At 40.8% G+C, this 19,984-nt stretch overlaps 1 protein-coding gene across 1 annotated transcript in view; it reads left to right on the top strand.

Moving 5' to 3' along the window:
- The window catches only part of LOC112563890 (polycystin-1-like), a 29,994-nt gene extending 10,497 nt beyond the window's left edge, over positions 1–19,497 (top strand). Inside the window, exons 5-22 of the mRNA XM_025238340.1 lie at positions 344–423; positions 1,892–2,062; positions 8,938–9,037; positions 9,377–9,942; positions 10,217–10,444; positions 10,593–10,714; positions 10,924–11,151; positions 11,479–11,598; positions 11,953–12,379; positions 12,695–12,821; positions 13,048–13,272; positions 13,646–13,827; positions 14,024–14,251; positions 15,079–15,427; positions 15,747–15,827; positions 16,183–16,239; positions 18,636–18,683; positions 19,329–19,497. Coding sequence (XP_025094125.1) covers positions 344–423; positions 1,892–2,062; positions 8,938–9,037; positions 9,377–9,942; positions 10,217–10,444; positions 10,593–10,714; positions 10,924–11,151; positions 11,479–11,598; positions 11,953–12,379; positions 12,695–12,821; positions 13,048–13,272; positions 13,646–13,827; positions 14,024–14,251; positions 15,079–15,427; positions 15,747–15,827; positions 16,183–16,239; positions 18,636–18,683; positions 19,329–19,349 — 3,360 coding nt within the window. The 3' untranslated portion in view covers positions 19,350–19,497. The remainder of the gene's footprint in view (positions 1–343; positions 424–1,891; positions 2,063–8,937; positions 9,038–9,376; positions 9,943–10,216; positions 10,445–10,592; positions 10,715–10,923; positions 11,152–11,478; positions 11,599–11,952; positions 12,380–12,694; positions 12,822–13,047; positions 13,273–13,645; positions 13,828–14,023; positions 14,252–15,078; positions 15,428–15,746; positions 15,828–16,182; positions 16,240–18,635; positions 18,684–19,328) is intronic.
- The last annotated feature ends 487 nt before the right edge of the window (positions 19,498–19,984 follow it).

Raw genomic sequence — 19,984 nt, 5'->3', positions numbered from 1 at the left:
GTTAAAACTGTGCTAAGCACCTGCGTCCTGATAGCATTTGGTTGTATCTCTTGATTCTGAGTAGAACAGCTATCGCAAGATCATCATCTTCTACTTTGCTAAATAGTCTCTTGCTACAGTTTTTCTTCTTCTCAAAAGAATCTTATATACATTTGTTAGCTCTGTCATTTATATAGTTTCCATATAATTGTTTACCACTTGTGTCTGTGTTCTATCTTTACTTTTATATGAAAGTCTCAGGGAAGGGATGTATGTCACATTGTGTAGGACGTAGCAAGTGATGTGTGTGTATGTTTGATAACTTCCATATAAAGGTCTGTAATATGTCTGTTGCTGTGTGCAGGACTTTCCAAGTGATGTAGGAAAAATAGAAGTACACTACAGCAATGACAGGACTAAAGTGCTGAGAGGTGGTCTTCATGTGTAAGTTCTGTTATAGGCATAAAGCTGAAAAACTTTGTTATTGTTTATTTACAAATTTACTTATCAACCAAGGCTACAAGTACAATGCTTGACATGGTTTAAATCACAAACTCTTGGTATCTCTTCCGTAACCTGCCAGCTCCTCAGCAGGTGCATCATGTTTCCAGTGTAGCTACCTTCCCTCTCATTCCCTCCCTTGACTTCCTGCCCATGTCTTTTGTTCTTCATTCTTTTGTCCTTGATTCTCTCCAGTTTTGCCTAGTAGCGGAACCTCTTGGTTTCTTCTGTGGTGTATTATCTTTTTCATTTGGAGCCAGTGGTGACATCATTGTATGGTGCCATGATTGTGTTCTGTTCTCAGGCATTATTCCCCTAGAAGTTCATTCAAAACAAAACTTCTTGTGACCTTTCCCCACCTTGCCTTGACTAGGGGTTCATTCTTTGTGTACAGCACCTTGGACAGTGAATTGCTTCTTATAATTATTGTCTATTATTATTAGGTATTCACAGTAATGCATGTACCTTCTCAGACGTATTCAGAACTTGTTTTTCATCTTACCCCAGTCCTCATCCTGCTCTGCCCCTCCCACATTTGCTTGTTGACCTTTGCCCTGCAGAGCCTGGAGGTGTTTAAAGGGGGTGGTTGAGGTTAGTGTGTCTCTGGTGTGCTGCAAAGAAAACATTCCCCACAGGAAGACAAGAAGGAAGGGATCCAGAAGGTATAAACACCTCCTGGCCTTTTGCGAATTTGTCTGTGAGTGCTGGTTCAGCAGGCTCAGTACAGTGATCCTGCCTTCATAGTTCCCTTGCCTGTTAATTTATGTGTTTATGACAGCATAACTGATTGCCTCAATCTGTGTCGGCAGTCACAATAGGGTTGGTTTATTTTTCTTTTTTTATTCATTCTTTTGATTGTTTCTCTAATTCAAGACAATTCTTTGTCCCTTCTTAAATAGTAAAACTGAAGCAAACATTGAAGATGAGGTTTAACCTGCATAGCTTCCATGTTTTTTAAATGCGTTAGTACAGTAGTCTTTCTTACCTACAAGTCTCGCCTTAAATGTGGTTAAGTATCAAAAGAAGGAGATTTTATGTCACATAGTGCTTAACACGTGCCTTAAGAAATTCATTTGTTTGACAGGGAAACTAGGACAACATGGAGGTAGCCATTGTATTCAGGTTTGGGTGTTGGCCGGAATCACTGATGTGGTCTTGGAGAATGGGTTCCTGGTGGTTTGGGCGCAGGAATAATAAGCATCTTAGTGTAATTTTAGTAACAAGAGGAAACTTAGGGCTTTGTTATAGAGCCATGGTGGGTCATGGAGGGCAGGGCTCTGGGACAGCTTAGAATTACCATTGTCTTGAATTGTGTCAGAACAGCACTCAAGAGGAACAACCGCATAGTGCTTAATATGTTTTTGCTCACACATTTGTTTCCTGCCTCAGTTCTCTGTCCTTGCTTGTGCAGGTGGAACCATGTGTTCCAAAACCCAGGTGTGCACACGGTGGAGGTGGCCATATATGGCAAGAGGCGGGGTGGAGTCCAGCGCTCTGGTCCCACCCTTCGCTCGGTGCTGGTGGTGCAGCAGCCAATCAGAGGCCTGCAACTGGCTGGTCCAGCTCACGTGGGCATCCACTGGTAGGTGGCAGCACTCTGGTTGGCAACTTTTAATCTATGCAATTGGCAGAGAGTAGATTGCTATCTATCCGAGATGTGTGCATGAAATTCAGAGATGGAGCATCGAGTAGACATGATTACTAGTAACGCCTGGTAGAAGGCAACGGCAGCATGTGGAAGTGTACAAATTAAGATATCACACCTTTCTGCATCGTGACGACTTTGGTTTGGTAAGTTAATCTTAAAAACAAACTACGAGCATATTTGATTTATATGTATTTACCTTTATGTTCACTGTTTGCATTCTTATAATCATCTCCCTTGTTGTTTTCTTCTTAGCACCTTTACATGGTCTCTGTTTGAGATGTGTTATATCACAATTCTTGTTATACGCTTTTTTAGCAATAATTGGCTATAGACTATAGAGGACATTATCAGGCAGGCTGTTATGAAGTTTATACCAAAATAAGATTGAGTTGGGGTGGGGATGTAGAGGGCATGTAATGTAAGTTTTGTTTGTTGATTATTCTGAATATTTTGGTTACAAAAGCATAGAGTCACTGAATTGTTTGGTAGTCTTTGCTACATGCTATTCTTTGCAGTTTTTGTGTCCAGGAAAATTGTTATGTATGAGGTGCTGTTGCTTTGTCTTAATATTTCTAAGGATAGATGATTTCTATAGTCCATATGAGGCTGGATAGGAAAGTTGTCCTGGTTAAAAAGAAATGAATCCACGTTCTTTTAGTTACACTGCCATTTCTCAGATTGAATTGTGTACATTTTTAGTGAGATTATTTTTTTCTGGCTCTAAAGTATCTTTCCTATTACCTTTTGTTTCTTTAATGATGACCATGCATAGAGGTAGTTTTGATGTTTTGTGGATATAAAGACAAAAATCATGTTGCCATCACTCGCAGCATTCCGTATAGACAAGATGATTGAGTGATTGATCACAGTTACACATGCCAGCTGCATGGGAAATCCAGATGTGCAAATGCAAAGGGGAAAGAGCTTTCTAAATATAAAAGAATTTTCTCAGTGACAATGTATATTCATTTCTGGCTTCCACAGATAAAAATGTCAAATAGTGAGTCTGCTATAGTTATTTGGCAAAGCCAAATTGTACATACTGGTGCTCGGTGGTCTTTCTGTCTCTCTCTCAATCACACACACACACACGTAGAGTCCAACACGGCTATATCAAGCCCTCAAACAAGAACAAACAACTTAATGACCAGCAAATGTAAGGAAGATCACTCCAGCAGCAGATGCTTTGCTCCGCGAAGTTTCCTCCTCCTCTGCCCAGCTTTCCCAGCCGCACAGTGTACTTGGAGAGCGAAGAAGAGGCGCCACCCACAACTCATCTGCGCGGCCCCAAGCGATACTAGAGTTGGTTTCGAGAGGAGGAGGAGGAGATAGGGGGTCGCTGCCTGTCCTACCGCACCATACTCTCAGAACAGTCTGGTCTTCCAAAGACCTCACAAGTACCGATGCCAAGACCAGCCCCTACCCTGCAAGATGAGCTGAACTCAGCCTGTGAAAGCAAGGAGTAACGGGTATATATTTTTCATACTCAGCCACACGTTGAAATCAACGCCTTTGCGTGTATACACTTGCACAGCCGGTTTGCCTCCAGGGCCATCTGCGGATCAAGAAAGACTTTTTTCCCCCGAAGTGCGAATTTCTGTCTGGCATTGATGCACTTGTTATATGCGGTGATGCGAACAGCAGGTTCTTGGTAAGCAGTACAAGAAGTAACCATAGGGGTCCTCTGTTCCCTTTCCGCCAGGCATTGTTAATCCCTAGTAACATGGCGCAGTCTGAGGATATCGGTTAGAATTCTCAGGATCCATTTTTAGCCCTAGTCCTTAAATCTTGAAATAGTCCCTGAGTGTCGAGACCCAGTGACAGTACAGCTCCTAGTTTCGACTGGAGGATCAGAGAGTCGCTGGCACAGCATCAGGACCTTTCCCTGACCCGCGGCTGGCTCAGAAGCAGCGTCAAAGGCCTCGCCCCGTTGACATCCCGAAGTAAAGGGCAGAGGAGAACGCCGATGAAAGTGCCGCGGATGTGGTGGAAGAGAAGACAGCAGGAGAGATGACTGCCAGACGTCAGGCGCCTCGAGTGTCGGCACTTCCTGCACAAGGAGCGGGACGCTAGGAATGCCGGGCTATGTGGCACTGCAACCGCATCGGGGTGGCAAGTGTTTGCTGACAAAATACCAGCCGCAGCCAAGACAGCTTTCTTTCATCTTTTTCATCCAAGAAGACGCATCCACCCTCCTCCCCTCCCTCCACCTCGTCCCCCTTCACTCCCACGTATTTTCTTGCACATGGGGAAGAGGTGTGTGAGTTGGGGGGGGGGCGTTAAAAGGGGAGGGGGTGACCATCTTGTTCATGACAAACTGTGCAAATTGCGCCCAGTTAGCGAGAGGTATGTCGTACAGCCACACAAGACTCAAAAGAAGAGTTTCTTTGCTGAAACGGAGCTGGAGGCGTGATAGTTTTTTTCCCCTCACAGAAGTCAACAGCCCGCGTTTGATAAATGTTTCAGTAGTAGACTGTTGAGTAGAATAACATACTGTTCCTGCTCATCTGTAGTGTCTGTCGTTGATTACCCCCCCCCCCAAAAAAAAAAAAAACTTGCCTCGAACAATTGCAGTGCATCAAATCGTTCTATAAGGCCATTGAAATTTATTATAATAAATATTATGTTAGTGTGCGTGCAATACATATATTGTATAAAGACGTTAGTAGAATTTCAGACCGTTTTACGCACAGTATAGTCGTATGCTATGAAGTGCTGTAATATGCAATATATATATTACTGGAAACAGGCACTTAAAAAAAAGAAATCTGTCGTGTGCTTCAGCCAGTAAACACAAACAGCCGAGAATTCTTTCTGCTAGGATCAGACAAGACGCGCAGACTGGTATTCAGACAGATAAGGCAGGTGTAAACAGGTCTGTGGATGCTACAGAGCAGACAGATGGGGCTCATCATAACCCCCGGGGTGTAGCACACCGTGAGAGACTGTCAGTCCGCCGTCCGGCCAACAGACACTAGATCGGTGACTTTTGCTGATTGCATGCCAGTGACGTTTGCTGATGGACGCCAATGACGTTTGCTGATGGACGCCAGTGACGTTTGGTGGTGATGCCAGTGACGTTTGGTGGTGGATGCCAGTGACGTTTGGTTACGCACGCCAGTGACGTTTCAGTAGCCTAGCCGTGGACTGAGCTTGATCTCTAGCAGGACTAGGATTTGTGTCAGCTTGTAAACTGCCGAGAGACCGAAATGGTCCAAACCCAGTTTTGACCCGCCGCAGACTAGTTCTTGAATTTTGCGGTGGGGACACTAGAATGATGTGACAGCTGGGCGGAGCGTGAAAACTTGTCCTTTTTGTTACCTGTCCAGACACTCCTCTCCCACAGGGACACTCCTCCTCCCCACCCACCCGTGTTGCCTGCGCAGCCTCCACATATTTCAGTCTCGGGTAGCTCTCAGACAACTTAGTTTCTACTTCCCATAATTTCATAAAGCCTGCTGATGAAGGCGGCGCGTTAATGAACCCGCGCTGGGTGTTGAGGTCGATGAGGTGGGAGGTGCTAAGCCACATGCGCTGATTGCAGTGGGCGGGCGGCCCAGGTAGTTGCACTGTCGGGGGTCGAGCCACGAGAGTGAAGCCAGGTGCCACTGTTTTGTCAGGCAGCGATGCCAGAGCTGATCTGGTCACTAGTCGCAGGCCGGCCTTTGTCCGTCCAGATTCCACCCACGTCTTGCGATCGTTATCATGTTTCACTGATATTGTTGCCGTCTGTTCCCAGTGGCTTTGAAACCAGTGTTTTGTTAGTGAAACTGTCTCCACCACCCACCTCCATTCCCAGCGGCCACCCAGTTTAACATTTCTGCATTTGTATAGTTCACATCTGAACACTTTCGTCAGAGTTTGTTGGCTTTTGTTTGGATGGGTAGTTTTTTAGGAGTGGTGTCTGTTTTCGTCAGGTTTTATTTTCATTACTGGACTGCCTTCCAACAGAAGTAATGAAGAGCCAAGATAATGTTTAAATGAGCTGGAACATTAGAACTGGAGTGGAGAAACAAATCAGTGTTGCATGATATGATATTATTTGCAAGAGACTCGATCTTGACTTAAATTATAAATGTAATATTAAATAAAAAACTATTGTCATCACAAGGACTGAGCTCAGTACGTGTTCACACCAGAGACTAGGAGCTGTTTGTAATTGTAATTGATAAAGATAAAATGTACATACCTCCATCTTTAACTGGTGGGTTTCTACGAATTTGGGTGGTCACAGTGTAGCTGAAGTGCCTTTTCATGTCAAGTTGTGGAGAGATAGCTTTTGTTTATGAGTATCACACTTTTTGGGAGCATTTCATCTTGATGGGCCATGACAGCTGGCGTGGGAATGAAAGTGTAACGGCAAGAATTGTAGTTATTATTGTCTCTTCAAATCATATAAAATCCACATTTGCTAATCATCCTTAATGTGTAGACCTTCATATAAAGATTTTAAAACTTTCACATGTCAGTCAACATTGCTGGCATGAGAATGTTATGATTTCTTGAATGAGTACAAATATTGCAGGACAATAATAGCAGTAGAGAAATGAGAACCTAATGGAAAGTTTAGCATTTAGTCATGGGGGAAAAACTTGTTTTTATTTACTTTTATTTCAGTTTTGTCTTCTGTGGCAGAAACTTGTGATTTAATTCTACCCTTAAAGAAAAAAGTTTAATTTGAATAAAAGTTAACTAAGATCTCCTGCTTTTTCATGTTAGTTGGATCCAATACCATTAAGTACCTGACAGTTGAGTGGTTGCTTAGTATGGTACCATCTCTTAATCTTTTTGCCATGAAGCATAAGATGGTCCTTTTTTTTAAATATAAATTTCAAAAGGGTGTGGAGCTCGGCCCAAGTTTGCCTGCAATCCTCTGTTGTTTGTCATGAACTAGTCCCCACTTGATGTTGCTTTGAGTTTTATCAGATTTGTTCATCTTCTTTGCTTCTAATCTCCCCTCAGTTTTATTGTTTATTTCTGCTGACAATCTAGGCGACTGACCTAAAAGAGAGACATATATCATGTACTGACAAATGATTTTAGAGTTTGCATTTTCTTCTGAGATTCCTAATTGTTGAAAACAGAAGAAAAAGAAAAATAGCCATGTAGGAGCTTTCTGATTTTATGTGAGTTGAGAGGTTTCTCCTGTACAAAATTTTTTAAAAGTTACAAGAATTTCCTCTTAACATTAATATCAGAGCTAGTTGGTTCCTGAGAAACAGTATGCAATGCCTGTTAAATGGTGGGAGTGGATGCTAGCAGCAGCTAGACACACGGATAAGTTACAAGAGTGCAGTCAGGAATGCATTAAGCACCAGAGCTTGAATAGTGTTTACAGAGTTTGATGTAGATGAATTACTTAGACGCTGACTTGTGTTTACTGTCCTTGAAGTGTTGATTAGCATGAGTTCGTGGATAAAGTTGTAGAAGTAATAATATGAATGGAATCGCACAGGAATAAAATGTACTTTGTGATTCTTATTTTTCAGATAGTGTGGAACAGGATATAACAAACAAAAGATTTCGAGCAAAGACAGGAATAAAAATGAATAAAATAATTGAAAAAAAATAGTGTGTGTGCCAGGTAAAATATAAAGATCATTAAATGCTTGATATCGTTTAGAAAATTGAAGTTAAGCAGATTACTGGCGCAGATACCAGATTAGAACTGTTATCCAATTTTAAAGGCACACAGTTCCATACCTGTGGGGCACAGCAAACTTTCTCCATTTGACTCAATGGTCAGGAATGGGCACCTGGCTACATAAAGACTTGGGAAAGGTCAAACAGTGAGAGTAAGAGAAGATGAGAACCACCCTCACAAAAAATAAAGCTAGCCCCAAGAAAAGTAAGGTCTCTAATGCCTCATTCCCCTGATGACCTTTAAAGAAGTGTAAGTTTGATAAAACTTCAAAGAAATGTCTTGAAATAGATGTTTTATTTCACCATAAATAGTGACTTATATGTTTCGAAGCTTTGGAGTATGCTGTTATTTTTCTGTGACATAAAAAAATAAATAAATTGGGAAAGTAAAATGTCGCAACAAAATTGTCGGCAACAACATTGTCAATTTATGATTTGCTTAGAGGCAGAGTGTTGTGCACTCTGCTGCTAATCTGATTTACCCCATTGTTCTTTAATTTATTGAAAGTTGGACAATAATTCAAACATTTTTAATGTGTCTGCACTGCTAAACATCAGGAAGATGGATAGTGATGCTGATGTTATTGTTGTGTGATGGTGCATGTGATCTGTATTGACATTTGAGACAAGCCAGCAAAACTTTTTTCCCTCCTCTCTCCAGGAAATGCTATTATCACAACTGGAAAACTCTTCCTCGGTAATTTCCCTGTTCAAAATTCAATACACATGCAAGGGTCCTACCCCCATTCTCTCATTCTCCATCACCGACGTCTTTCTGCTCTTCTGCTCTTATGTGTGTGCATGTGCTTACATGCACCCGCTTTCCAGACAGTTAAGAAATTGTCTAGCAACAGGCACCATGGCCTCCCGTGGAGTGCACTTTGTCCATGTGCATGCCTGTGCACCAGTTAGGGAAGGGAGTGGTCTTCTACATGAATGCATTTTCACTTAATGTAGCAGCATTTGTGAGATCCTTTCGTTATCTTCTGGTTGAGTAAACTGCCAGTCTCTCTTACAGGGTTTATTTTTGCATCTTAGCAGTGTTTCAGCAGTAAACTGGACGAGCGAGAGCTGCGTGTCCAGTCTAGCAAAATATCTCTCATGGATCAATTTTCATACAGCAGAGAAATCCTATTTTCTAATTTCATCTTTTTTTTTTTGTGCAGTCACAATGTGTGGAAGATACAGGTGTCACAGGGTTCACATCTGGTTTGCCAGTGGTCTCTGGATGAAGAGCATGAAGAACACTTCACTTCAGTTCTTGTTGTGAGAATTCTTTATAAATTATATTTTTAATCCTAAAAAAATAAAAAAATGCTTGACTTATTCAGGATAATATTCAGTTTGTAGATGTTCATATAAAGGAAAATACTCTTTGTACTTTATTCAGAACATTGGTCTTGTGTATTTAACTGTGTTGACTATATCTATAGCATATACTGACTACATGCTATGTCAACAAACAAGATAGTAACATAAAGGAATGAAAAATTTACCTTCACATATATTACATATTCTCTTATCTCAGGAAATCACTATTAAAATTGTTACAAAGTTTGCACAAGTTAGCAAGTGGCTATCAGTGATATTTGTGTGTGTGAACAGCGCCAAATGGGATTTACTGCAGCAGGTGCATACACTCTTGGTGTACATTGCCACAATGACATCAGTCACATGTCGGCCTCCATAAATGTCACCGTCAGCCATCCAGTCTCAGATGTGCATCTGTCAGTGCCTGTGATGGTGCGTGGCCAAAACACCACCTTCACTGTCACGGTGTTCGCAGGTTCGTATTTCTCCCTGCATTGTGATTACGGTGATGGCACCAAGGAGCAGTTTGTGTCTAGACAGATGCAGCTGGTAAATGTGGAACCTCAGATACCTGAGTGGTTGGAGCCAGTGCCAGCATACAATATCACCCTCAGCCACAGCTACAGTAATGTCGGTGCCTACAACATCATGGTGACAGTTTTCAATGACATTTCAGTGTTGTCTCGTCGCACAATCGTCCGAGTTGAGGAGGCAATTGGTGAGATCTACATGGAAGTGCGGCCTTCAGGCATCATTTCTTTGTCAGAGACTGTGCATGTTGCTGCTGTAGTCAGTGCTGGTGATAATCTGCAGTTTGAGTGGGACTTTTCAGGAGACTTCATGCTTCCATCAATTTCAAGGTGTGGTGAAGATTTTATCTTTGATCGCATGACACTATTAAAAAAGGCTTTTCTGTGGCATCTTTAACGGTTTTTTTGACTTCATTTTATTCAAGATGTTATTAATAATGTGCATTTGAAATAGTCTAAGTGATAAAAGTAACAGCTGAACAAAAGCAACAGATGAAGTAAAGACTACGGTATGGTAATGTAACGGTAAAACAGATATGTTTAAACCTGTATAATGCTGTTTTACTTTTGAAATCTTTTTAGCTGCATTGGTTTTTGTTGACAGTAAGGGGAACACCAGTGTGGCAGCCAAGCCATTTAGCAAAGCAGGAGAATACAACGTGGTAGTCAAAGTCACCAATCATCTTCAGAGGGAGCCAGTAGTAGCCAGCCTGCCATTCCCCATCATCGTGCAAGAGCCAGTGGTGGAGGTCATGTTGGTGCAAGTTGGAACCCCAGGGGCTAACTTCAGCCTCCTTACTAATCTCAGTGACGAAGTCGTCTTTGAGGCAAAGTGAGTGTGCTGGTCACCTGACTTTTTTTTTAATGAAAAATTCACATGGAACATTTTTGTTGGTTGTTGGAGGAATATTTAAGTACATTGAATACAATTCTCTTTAATTGTTCTTTCACTTAAAAAACAAATGATAAAATGTTGGCAGGTCTGCAGGCAACCCTGTCAGATTTGTGTTCAGTTTTGGAGATGGCCACATACAAGAAGTGGAAGGAAGTCTGAACATGATGAGCATTATGGAAGCCAAAGTCATACATCGATATACAAGTGGTAAGTCAGACACCGTGCATGGTGATTGCACATCTTGCATGACGCATGGCTGGAAAGCGTTCCACTTATGAGACTAGTAAGAGTGGTAAAAGTATGCACATGAGAGAAAGTAATGGTCACACCTTGAATGAATCAAACTTAAGATCAATGATAGCACAACCTCATCAATGGTTTTTCTTAACACTGTTGTGTTTGTTGATTGTTTTCAGAGGGTGTATATACAGTGATGGTCACAGCATCCAATGACCTCGGTAATGCAACAGCTTTTTTGCCGTACCCTCTTTATGTCCAAGTACCTGTACAAGGGCAGTTGTTAAACAGCATAAATTTCTGCTCTCACTATGGAGAGGAAATAACTTTGACAGCTTCACCAACCGAAGGCACCAATGTCACTTATAGGTGGAGGCTAGACGATGAGACTGAACTAGTAAATACAAGTAAGTAGATTTTGTTTTATCAGCTCAGAAAAATTTTGCATTATACAGTTAATTCGTTTTACATCCTCTTTTAGATTCTCTTATCAGAAGAGGCCAAGCCACTAGCATTAGCTGCTAAGCAAAATATTTAAGTGTAAATCTTGGCTCCAGAACAGAAAGTTTTATCAATATGCTTTTAGAAACTTGCTTAATTTTTTTGTATAGGGTAAATCTTGAATGGGCTGTTTAACAGAGAAATTATGTTAGCAAAAATGAAGAAGATTTGAATGACCAGCACATGACAGTTTACAAATTTGGATGGTTGTGTGTTTGCTAATAACTCGACAGATGGCACTGTTCGTCATAAATATCAGCAGCCAGGCTCTGAGACAATTGAAGTTACAGCCAGCAACAATGTTTCATCTGTTACCAGCTATGCTTTTGTAGAAGTTGTGGAGCAGATACAAAGTGAGTGTTTTGTTGTGGCAAAGACAGATGTGTTTTTTATAAAGTGGATGCAAAATATAGCCATCACTACTTCAGAGAAAGTATTGCATTGAGCGGTAATTTTGTATAACTGCAGTCTTTTTGTTTGTTTTGTTTTAGTTTTAGGAAATTGTATGAACTTCAGTGCTGAACGTTGCAGTAAAATGTGTTTCTGTACATCTAGGGCCAGCTTACACTTTAAATATACATCTGTTAGCACTTTCATGTATGAAATAAAGGTTGTATGCTTCTACAAGACAGGTCAGGTGTGCCCATTGGCCTTAAGGGTTTCCTCCTGCTTCTGTCACTAAAACATAATTTGCATTTCTTTCGCAGGTGTAAGCTTGCATGTGGAAAGTCTGATTGTTGCACTGAATGAAGTGGTGGAATTTAAGGCAATTGTCATGCCAGAAAGAAATGGAGAATCAGCTCGGTACTTTGTGTGGAACACAAATGGTGTGGATGCAGGCCAAAGCAAAGAGCCACGCAGAAGCCACCAGTTTTCACGATCTGGTTTCTACACTGTGTTTGTAAAAGCTTTCAACTGCTACAGTAATGCAACTTCCATTCCTGTTACAATCCATGTGGTGTCGCCACTTGTTGACCTCGCTATTGAGGTGGTTGGGGACTACCTGGCTGGCAAGCTGATGAAGTTTACAGCTGATCATTATCAGGGCGACTACTTAAATTTCACCTGGAATTTTGGTGACAACTCAGCTCCACTATTTACAGATAAGACAGCAGTGTGGTATACTTATAACAGGTATGCATTGTTGTTTGGATGTTAGTTAACTACTATATTTATCCGTGGCATCTGTCATGTCAGAAGTGCTCAGGTCTGAAGCAAGTCTCTTTGTGAACTGGTGAATGTGAATGGGAATATTTGTGATGAGTATTTTATATTTGGGTATAGATTTTCATGGAAAACATGATCGATTTGATAGTTTTTCTTGCAATTTGAGAGTAAATGGATAAATAAATTGTTAGCAGAAGATGAGTTTTACAGAGCAGCAGTCCTTGAGTCAGGGTTTATCCAGAATATTTTATGCCCTACAGTTTCCGCACCTTTTGGTTGCAGAACTGGTGAATATATGGTGACCCTTCTGGCAAAAAATCCACTTGGACACAAAGAAGTGACCAGAACTGTCTTTATTTTAACTCATGTTTGCAGACCGCCATCTGTTAAAATCATTGGATTAGAGCAGGTAAATAGTGTATCTACTTTTTTTAATGTCAGCATGTAGTATCCCCATGATTTGTTTGACAGTCATGCAGTACTAGGACAGATTAATAGCTGCTGAACAATTTCAGTACCATAATCATCATGATTGATGTTGCTGCTTTAGAAAATATTGCACAGAGAGTCAGCATTAGAACTATATATATAAATAGAGCCTACTTGGGGGCTACAGAGTTATTTCCTCCACACAGGTGATGAGGTGGCAGCAGCTGCATGTGGAATCTCAGGTGACTGTCAACTGTTCTGTCACCAACAACATTCTCTACACCTGGAAGGTGATACAGCAGAATAATGATGAATCAGGAGAAGACATGAGGACATTGCTGTTGAATTCTCCACAAGCTGCTTTGACGTATCCAGACCTTATCATTCCTGCCCACATTTTACCTCTTGGCCACTACAAGCTGTCTCTCACTGTGAGCTTCTACTCTGATCGTCTTTATTTTTATTTATTTCTTTGAGCTAGGATTGTGTTTTAGGTGCTTAAGCATTATAAATTAGATGAAGATACATGTTTACATGTATTTTCCAGATCAAACAGTAACACAAAGCATGTAGAGTTGCACAATACCTCAGGAAAAATAGAGTAGTATTTACTATTATCACTATTATCACTATTATCACAATTTTAATGTAGATTGTATATGATGCATCAGGTTTTAAGTTTAAGTGATGGATATCAGGCTTAAGTTTTGTAACTTGTTTGTATGCAGTGGGTGGTAAAATACTACCATTTTCATGATAACATTTTAAAGGTGAACAATGAAAAATAGTTGTTGCTGGGCACAGGTCACAATGAATGGGACAGAGATTCCAGTTTACCAGGAGGCAACCACAAGTGTGAATGTGGTCAAGTCACCACTTGTCAGCCATATTCTGGGAGGAATCATGCGACTATACAGCCAACAGTCTGTTGTTACCCTCGATGGCTCTCAGTCACATAACCCAGACGATGCCGATGCATTACTAAGGTACTTGTCAGAATGATAGTCTTGTCACTAAACTTCTTTATGTTTTGATAATTTTCTAATTTTGCAATGTAGAATAATAAATCATAATTCTAGAATTGAATGATGTGAAAACTAATTTGTGTCCAGTAATCATGATGGTTGATGCACTCCTCTGTTGGATAATTCTTAGAATAAATCTGACTGCTTCACATTACAGCTACCAGTGGGGCTGTCAAGTTCTAGAAGAGAAAAATATCAGTTGCTTCAACCAGTCTTCTGCTGACCAGATTCCAAGCTTAAACAGCTCCTCGTTGCAGTTTCCTGCCACCATGTTGCGTATGGATAGAAAATACTTCCTGTTTAACCTCACTGTCCACTCACCAGCCTCTCATCCTGTGAACTCAACCCAAGTGATTGAGCTGAACAACATCAACCACATCATCCCGTGAGCATTCTTCTTTTTCCATTCTAATCAATGTTTACTTTTCCACAGAGATAAAGAGTCAGCGTTCAATAGTTCTAAAGAGCAGCTGCTGAATGCTACTCATTTTTCGATGACTTGGGCTTTGCAGTAGAGAAAGATTGTTCATTAGGAAAAGTTGTAAAACACTGGTCAGTTATGGTTTACTAGTGTGCAGGATTATTCTGTTTATAACTGGAGATACTTGTTTATAAAATCTGATAAAATGATTTCATTGCATTTGGGAGACAAAAACTTTAAGGCAAACATGATGTTCTCCTGGTGCATGGAAAGATCTGGCTATATATTTGATTTTCATTTCTTGTTTCTTAAATACAGGCCTTGTACTTTATTTTCGTTTTATATGTACAAAACAAAGAACTGTGCTTGTGAGTTTTAAGCAGTGTTGTGGATAAAGGGTCATTGCATATCTTAACTTTTAAAAAAATTTAAATGGCTTGAAATTTGAAAGGTGCTTTAGAATGCACTGTTTAGAAAGCTGATGATAAATTAAACCTTAGATGTCCATGTTGGACCATTTTCTGATGTGGCCTCTCTGAAGCTGAGACTAACACTTTCTCTTGCCTGCCATCTGAGCATGAGGGCTACCACTTTAAGTTGTCATCTGCATCTACCACAAAGGGTAGAGATATGGCCAACCAGTACCACCTGTTAGCAAGTTGTATGACATTTACGAGGACTTAGGGAAGGCAACTGCATTTATTACCAGAAGCAGGCAGACTTTGCAGATACTTGTATTGCTTTGAAACAGTATATTTTGTGGGTAAACATGCCTTTTCTACATTTTTCAGAGTTGGAATACATTGTCGGAATTGTCAGAGAATGTTGGTCAATTCAAATGACAAACTGTCCCTGACAGCTGTTTGTGGTCATGACACTTGCACTGGCAAGCACCTGCACTACCGCTGGGAAGTTTTTATTGTTGGTGGGGATAACTCTGGACATGCTTATGACATGGAGGGGAAGCATGTCTGTCAGCAAGCAGATCGGACAATCTTTCAAAAGCAGGTCTTGCAATCCACAAATACATCAACCACCACTACCACCACCTCAACTGCTTCCACGACCACTGCTTCAACAACACCACCAGCAAAAGCACAACAGCATTGCTATCTGTTGGGAATACTTCAGAACTGCAGAGTAAGTGACTTGCATGTGTACATGTGCATGTGTCAGTAGATTGGGTGTGTATACTTGCGTATCTTTGCATGCATCCTTGCAAACTACATAAGTTTAGTTAAACATTATGCCAGCTAAAAAAAAAATAAAGAAAAATTCCTCTTATTTTTTTCAGAAGCTATTTCAGTTTTCTTAATGTGTAAAATGCGTCTGATGTTCTGAATAGTAGCTTATGACCACAAAGTTCATTCAGTTTTAGTGATAGTATATTAGCATCATCTGATATGTTACAAGTTCAATACAAGTGACATTACAACCTGTAAACACTTTGTGTTGACAGGCAGACATCAACTACCCAAAGATCGCTTCAGGGGTTTACCAGATATTCTGGCACCCTCAGAGGGCCGCATCTGGGCAGCTCGTAAGTTGAACCGTGTGCATATTTTTCTTTTTTCTTTTAGCCTTCTTAACAAATCTTAATTTTACAAGAAATAAAGCATTAAATCTCATCTGTTAAAAGACAAAAAAATGTATCCATAACCTTAAACTATTCAACATCATTTATAAATTTAAGCAAATAAATACAAGTATCTCATTTTAGCTAGTGGTTTGATTTTTTTTTTTTTTTTTTTTTTTGCAAATTAGAGGATTGCTATCATACACAGCCAAGAGACCATTTGTGTCTGAGATTGCTGTAACTTTTTCATAAACATTTTTACGAAGCATCATTAAATGTGCCTCTAGACTTTTCAGGTATTTTTTTCTGATACACACAGGTGGCTATGATAACAGCAGACGAATCCAGACCTCACGCATCTCTGACAGATTGCCTTGTGAGTCTTTCTTTCACTATTTACTTTCTATCTACTCTTTACATAGGTTGCAAGAAAATGCTCATTTCTGTTCTTGTAAAAAAGAAAAAAAAACGTTTAAAGTTATGTTGGTTTTGCCATTGATTTGTCACAACATTCACCTTAACTGACTTTAAATTCTGTATGGAAATGAATTGTTCAGCACTAGCATGCATTGCTGTGTACGGCAGACACTAAAACAATGCAGTGACTGGAACGACTGGTTGCCAAGCTCACAAATTGCAAATGGATAAGTTTGTTTTTGCACTGATGATAAGTTCCCATTTCACAGCACCCCACTGAACAGTTTACCCAATCTATGGCAGAATTTTGTTGATGTAGCAAATCTTTTTTTCAATTTTAAAACTCAAACCTTAAAGCCTTTGGGGACTGATTTCAACAAAACAGACCTGCAAGCCCCCAATTTTCCCCTTTTAGCGATGTAAAAAACTAATGGGATGATATCTGTGCACAATGTTTTGTCTATGCGAAAAAAAATAAACAACAACAAGAGGTTTCCGATGACAACAAACTGAAATGTTTTGAAAGTCACTGTGGGAGGTGAACAGCGGGGCAGCATGTGACGGCGGGGAGGGATGAGGCGGGGCGGGCGGCCCATCGATTGCAGTTGCGAGGGGGCGGCACCGCAGTGAGCGGCCCGCACGCGATGTTGCTAGCAAAGCCACAGTTGTCTCCCACTGTTGCGCCTCGGCGCAACCCGCCAGGCGGCGGCAGGATCGATGGAGCCGCAAATAGGCTCATTGCATTATGTAGTCGTTGTCATTGTCGCCTGTAATAGCCATCGTGTCTGCGCCCTATGCTGTTCACAAGTGCACTTTCTTTTGCTGGCTGAATAGCCCCGCTTGGCGAGGGTGGAATGCAATTTCTGTTTAATTAGCTGCGGGACTGTCCGCGGCCACTGATAGCCTGTTTGATAAGCTCCATTGACAGACGCAGGCAAAACTGACTTTAAAGGACAATTCAATTAGTAGCAGTGTGCACCAAGGGATCGCTTTTGTTGCAGAAGATCTGGCCTCTTTACATTCCTTTTATTGTGGTAGCTGTCAAAATGGCTGTCACTTTTGGTTGCGATTCTCTCTGATCGATAATGGCGCTAATAAGTGCCAAAGTAATTGTTTTCACCATCGTAGGAGGATCGGTGGTGTTTAAATTCATTGTAGTGGAGAGAGATTTATTTTTAAGCCGTACGTCCCGATTCCAAAGCTGAATATTTTCAAATTATATATTTAAAAATTATATGAAAGTAGTTTAATCGTGTGATGAAAATGGAGGAAACCTTCAATTTCCTTCTGTGAGAGAGAGAGAAAAAAAAAGAAAATAAAGATGAGAGGGAGCATATGAAATATTCATTATTATTGTTATTCTGAAGATACCGAGTGAATTGAACTGAGCTGCCTGCGCTTAAAAAAGACAACTGGATGTTTTTGAGTGCAGCAGATTATAATACAATTTGTCGTTGCCAGGGTTTCATGAAATGGAAACCAATCGCGCAATCAGTTTTGAAACAAGAATATATTGCTAATGGTTTGTCTAGTTCGCCGTAGATATATATGTCTAGCGACTGCTGTAGACACTAAAGCTCTCACTGTTGTCAAATCTTATTTGCATTGTGGCGGTGCATTAGGATGCGGAATGAAACTGAGGGATTTTCTCTTCTTTTTCTTTTTTTTTTTTTTGGACAAATATGACAGGAATCATTTTAAAATGTTAGGGTGAATCGGTTAATTGCCAGGAAGTGTGGGTTGACACAAAATGAAAGGGTTTTGGCCTAAGACACCTGCTTGACCAGTGATGGTGGGACATCCGTAGTGTTCTTGACACTTGACGGGCGACTGTACATCTCTAGCCCCGGGTGGCCACACACCAACATAGGGACGGTGGGTCTTCACCCTTCAGACACTTCATTAAATCCAGTGCCTGGGGCATCATTCCTACTGATAAATATATTTCTGGTCTGACTCGTGTCCCTGGCTGGGAATGCTCCAAGTTTAGTGACATTCTTGGTGTCGGCACGACCTCAGTACAGTTATGTTGTTGCAGTGGTCTTTCTCAAATTATTATTAATATAACGAAAAATGCGGATTGCTTTGGGAAGAGGTGCGGAGTTGTTTGTTTGTTTTTAAAAAGTAAAGTCGTGACGTCAGTGCCTACACTCAGTGATAGGGCCTGTGACGTCACGGTATTCGTTATTTTTTTTCTACACCTAGTCCCAGAAGTATGCTCGATGTTCAAATTTGACATTTTTAGGACACAAATTTATTTTTAAACGTTCAGGAAGAGTGGACCTTATTGTGAATGCAGGTTTGTTTGTAATGTTCGTGTCACCGGTCATGGTTTATTTGTTTTTTTTTTAACAGTACCTTCGGTGGACATCGCCGAGGGCACTGCAGGCGACAGAAAACTTGGTAAGTCACACCATACACCCCATCAGAAGTTGTAGCAAACTTTACACGAGCACTCGCCACACGTGCACTATGTTGTCTGTAGGCAATGACTAAAAGTTTGTACTGGATGCTTCATTCGCTCACTTCCCCAGCCTCAGTTTCGTTGGTCTCAGAATAGTAATATTTCCCTCTTTTATTTTGTACACATATATTTCTTAAAATTAACATTTAAAGTTTAGTTGTTAATGCCTGGGTTAATGTTGTTAATGTTAAAGCAGATTTTTTCTAAATTTAAAAAAAAATTGTTGGGATTTTGTTTATGGTTTTGGTTTTTTTTTTTTTCTAGTCTAGTTGAAACCAGATTTTGCTAGACGTTCCAAGATTTCTGGGATTTGTTTTGTTTTTATTTTGTTTTTTTTTTTTTTGTTTTTTGTGGTTTTTTTTCGGCTGTCAATTTTACACCGGTGGTAGAAAATTTTGCAGATTTACTTTTTAGGCTACTTTTAGGCGAAATTATTTTCCCTCGCATTTACAAGGGTTGTCCCCAGCAAACCATAATCGGAAATAAGCTGATGCTGGATTATTTCCCTTCGTGCAGAGAACGTTTGATTATCAAGTAGGTAGGTTGCGAGTGTACCTTGCTGATGTATTGTCGACTTGTTACAGTTCCAAGGGTGGAGGAGCTGACGACCCCACTGCCATGCTCTCCTGTGGACTGCGTGCAGGTGAACCCGGTGAGGCCTGCCTCGCCCCCTCCACACATCATCACCAAGAAGCGCCTGACCGTGGAGCTGCCGGCCTCCAGCCTCATGTCGGAGGTGGACAGTCCGGCCCTGGTGCTGAGGCCCGGCACACTGACCCCTGGCCGCACCTATCTGGTCAAACTCACCGTCTCCTCCGACGGTCAGTAACATTGTCCCTCCATGACAGCTTGTGGACCTGTCTTTAGTCACACCCTCCTTACCTCCCACTGCTTTTCGTCAGATTTATTGACTGTCAGACACAAAAAAAATGTTATTTCCGTTTTAGCATTTACTTCTTTAATGATTATTACGATAATTTATCATTTATTCAGCTTGGCTTTCTGTTTCACCGGATGTCCGTTATGAAAAGCAAAATTAATGGGTGGCGCGCACGCACACATGCACACGAGCTCCATATTTCCAAGCTTTATTGTATTTTGTTGTATTTGCTGTTATTACATTTCTACAAAATGCATATCCCTGGAGAGTTCGGTAATAAAGTCTTGAACTTGTGAACTCGGAAAAACTCTGAACTTCTGTGTCCACCCACAAAGCTTCTCGCTATTCATAGCCTCATTA

The sequence above is a fragment of the Pomacea canaliculata genome, linkage group LG5 (genome assembly GCF_003073045.1).
Source record: "Pomacea canaliculata isolate SZHN2017 linkage group LG5, ASM307304v1, whole genome shotgun sequence".
Classification (NCBI taxonomy): domain Eukaryota; kingdom Metazoa; phylum Mollusca; class Gastropoda; order Architaenioglossa; family Ampullariidae; genus Pomacea; species Pomacea canaliculata.
This window is presented reverse-complemented; position numbering and strand designations above follow the sequence as displayed.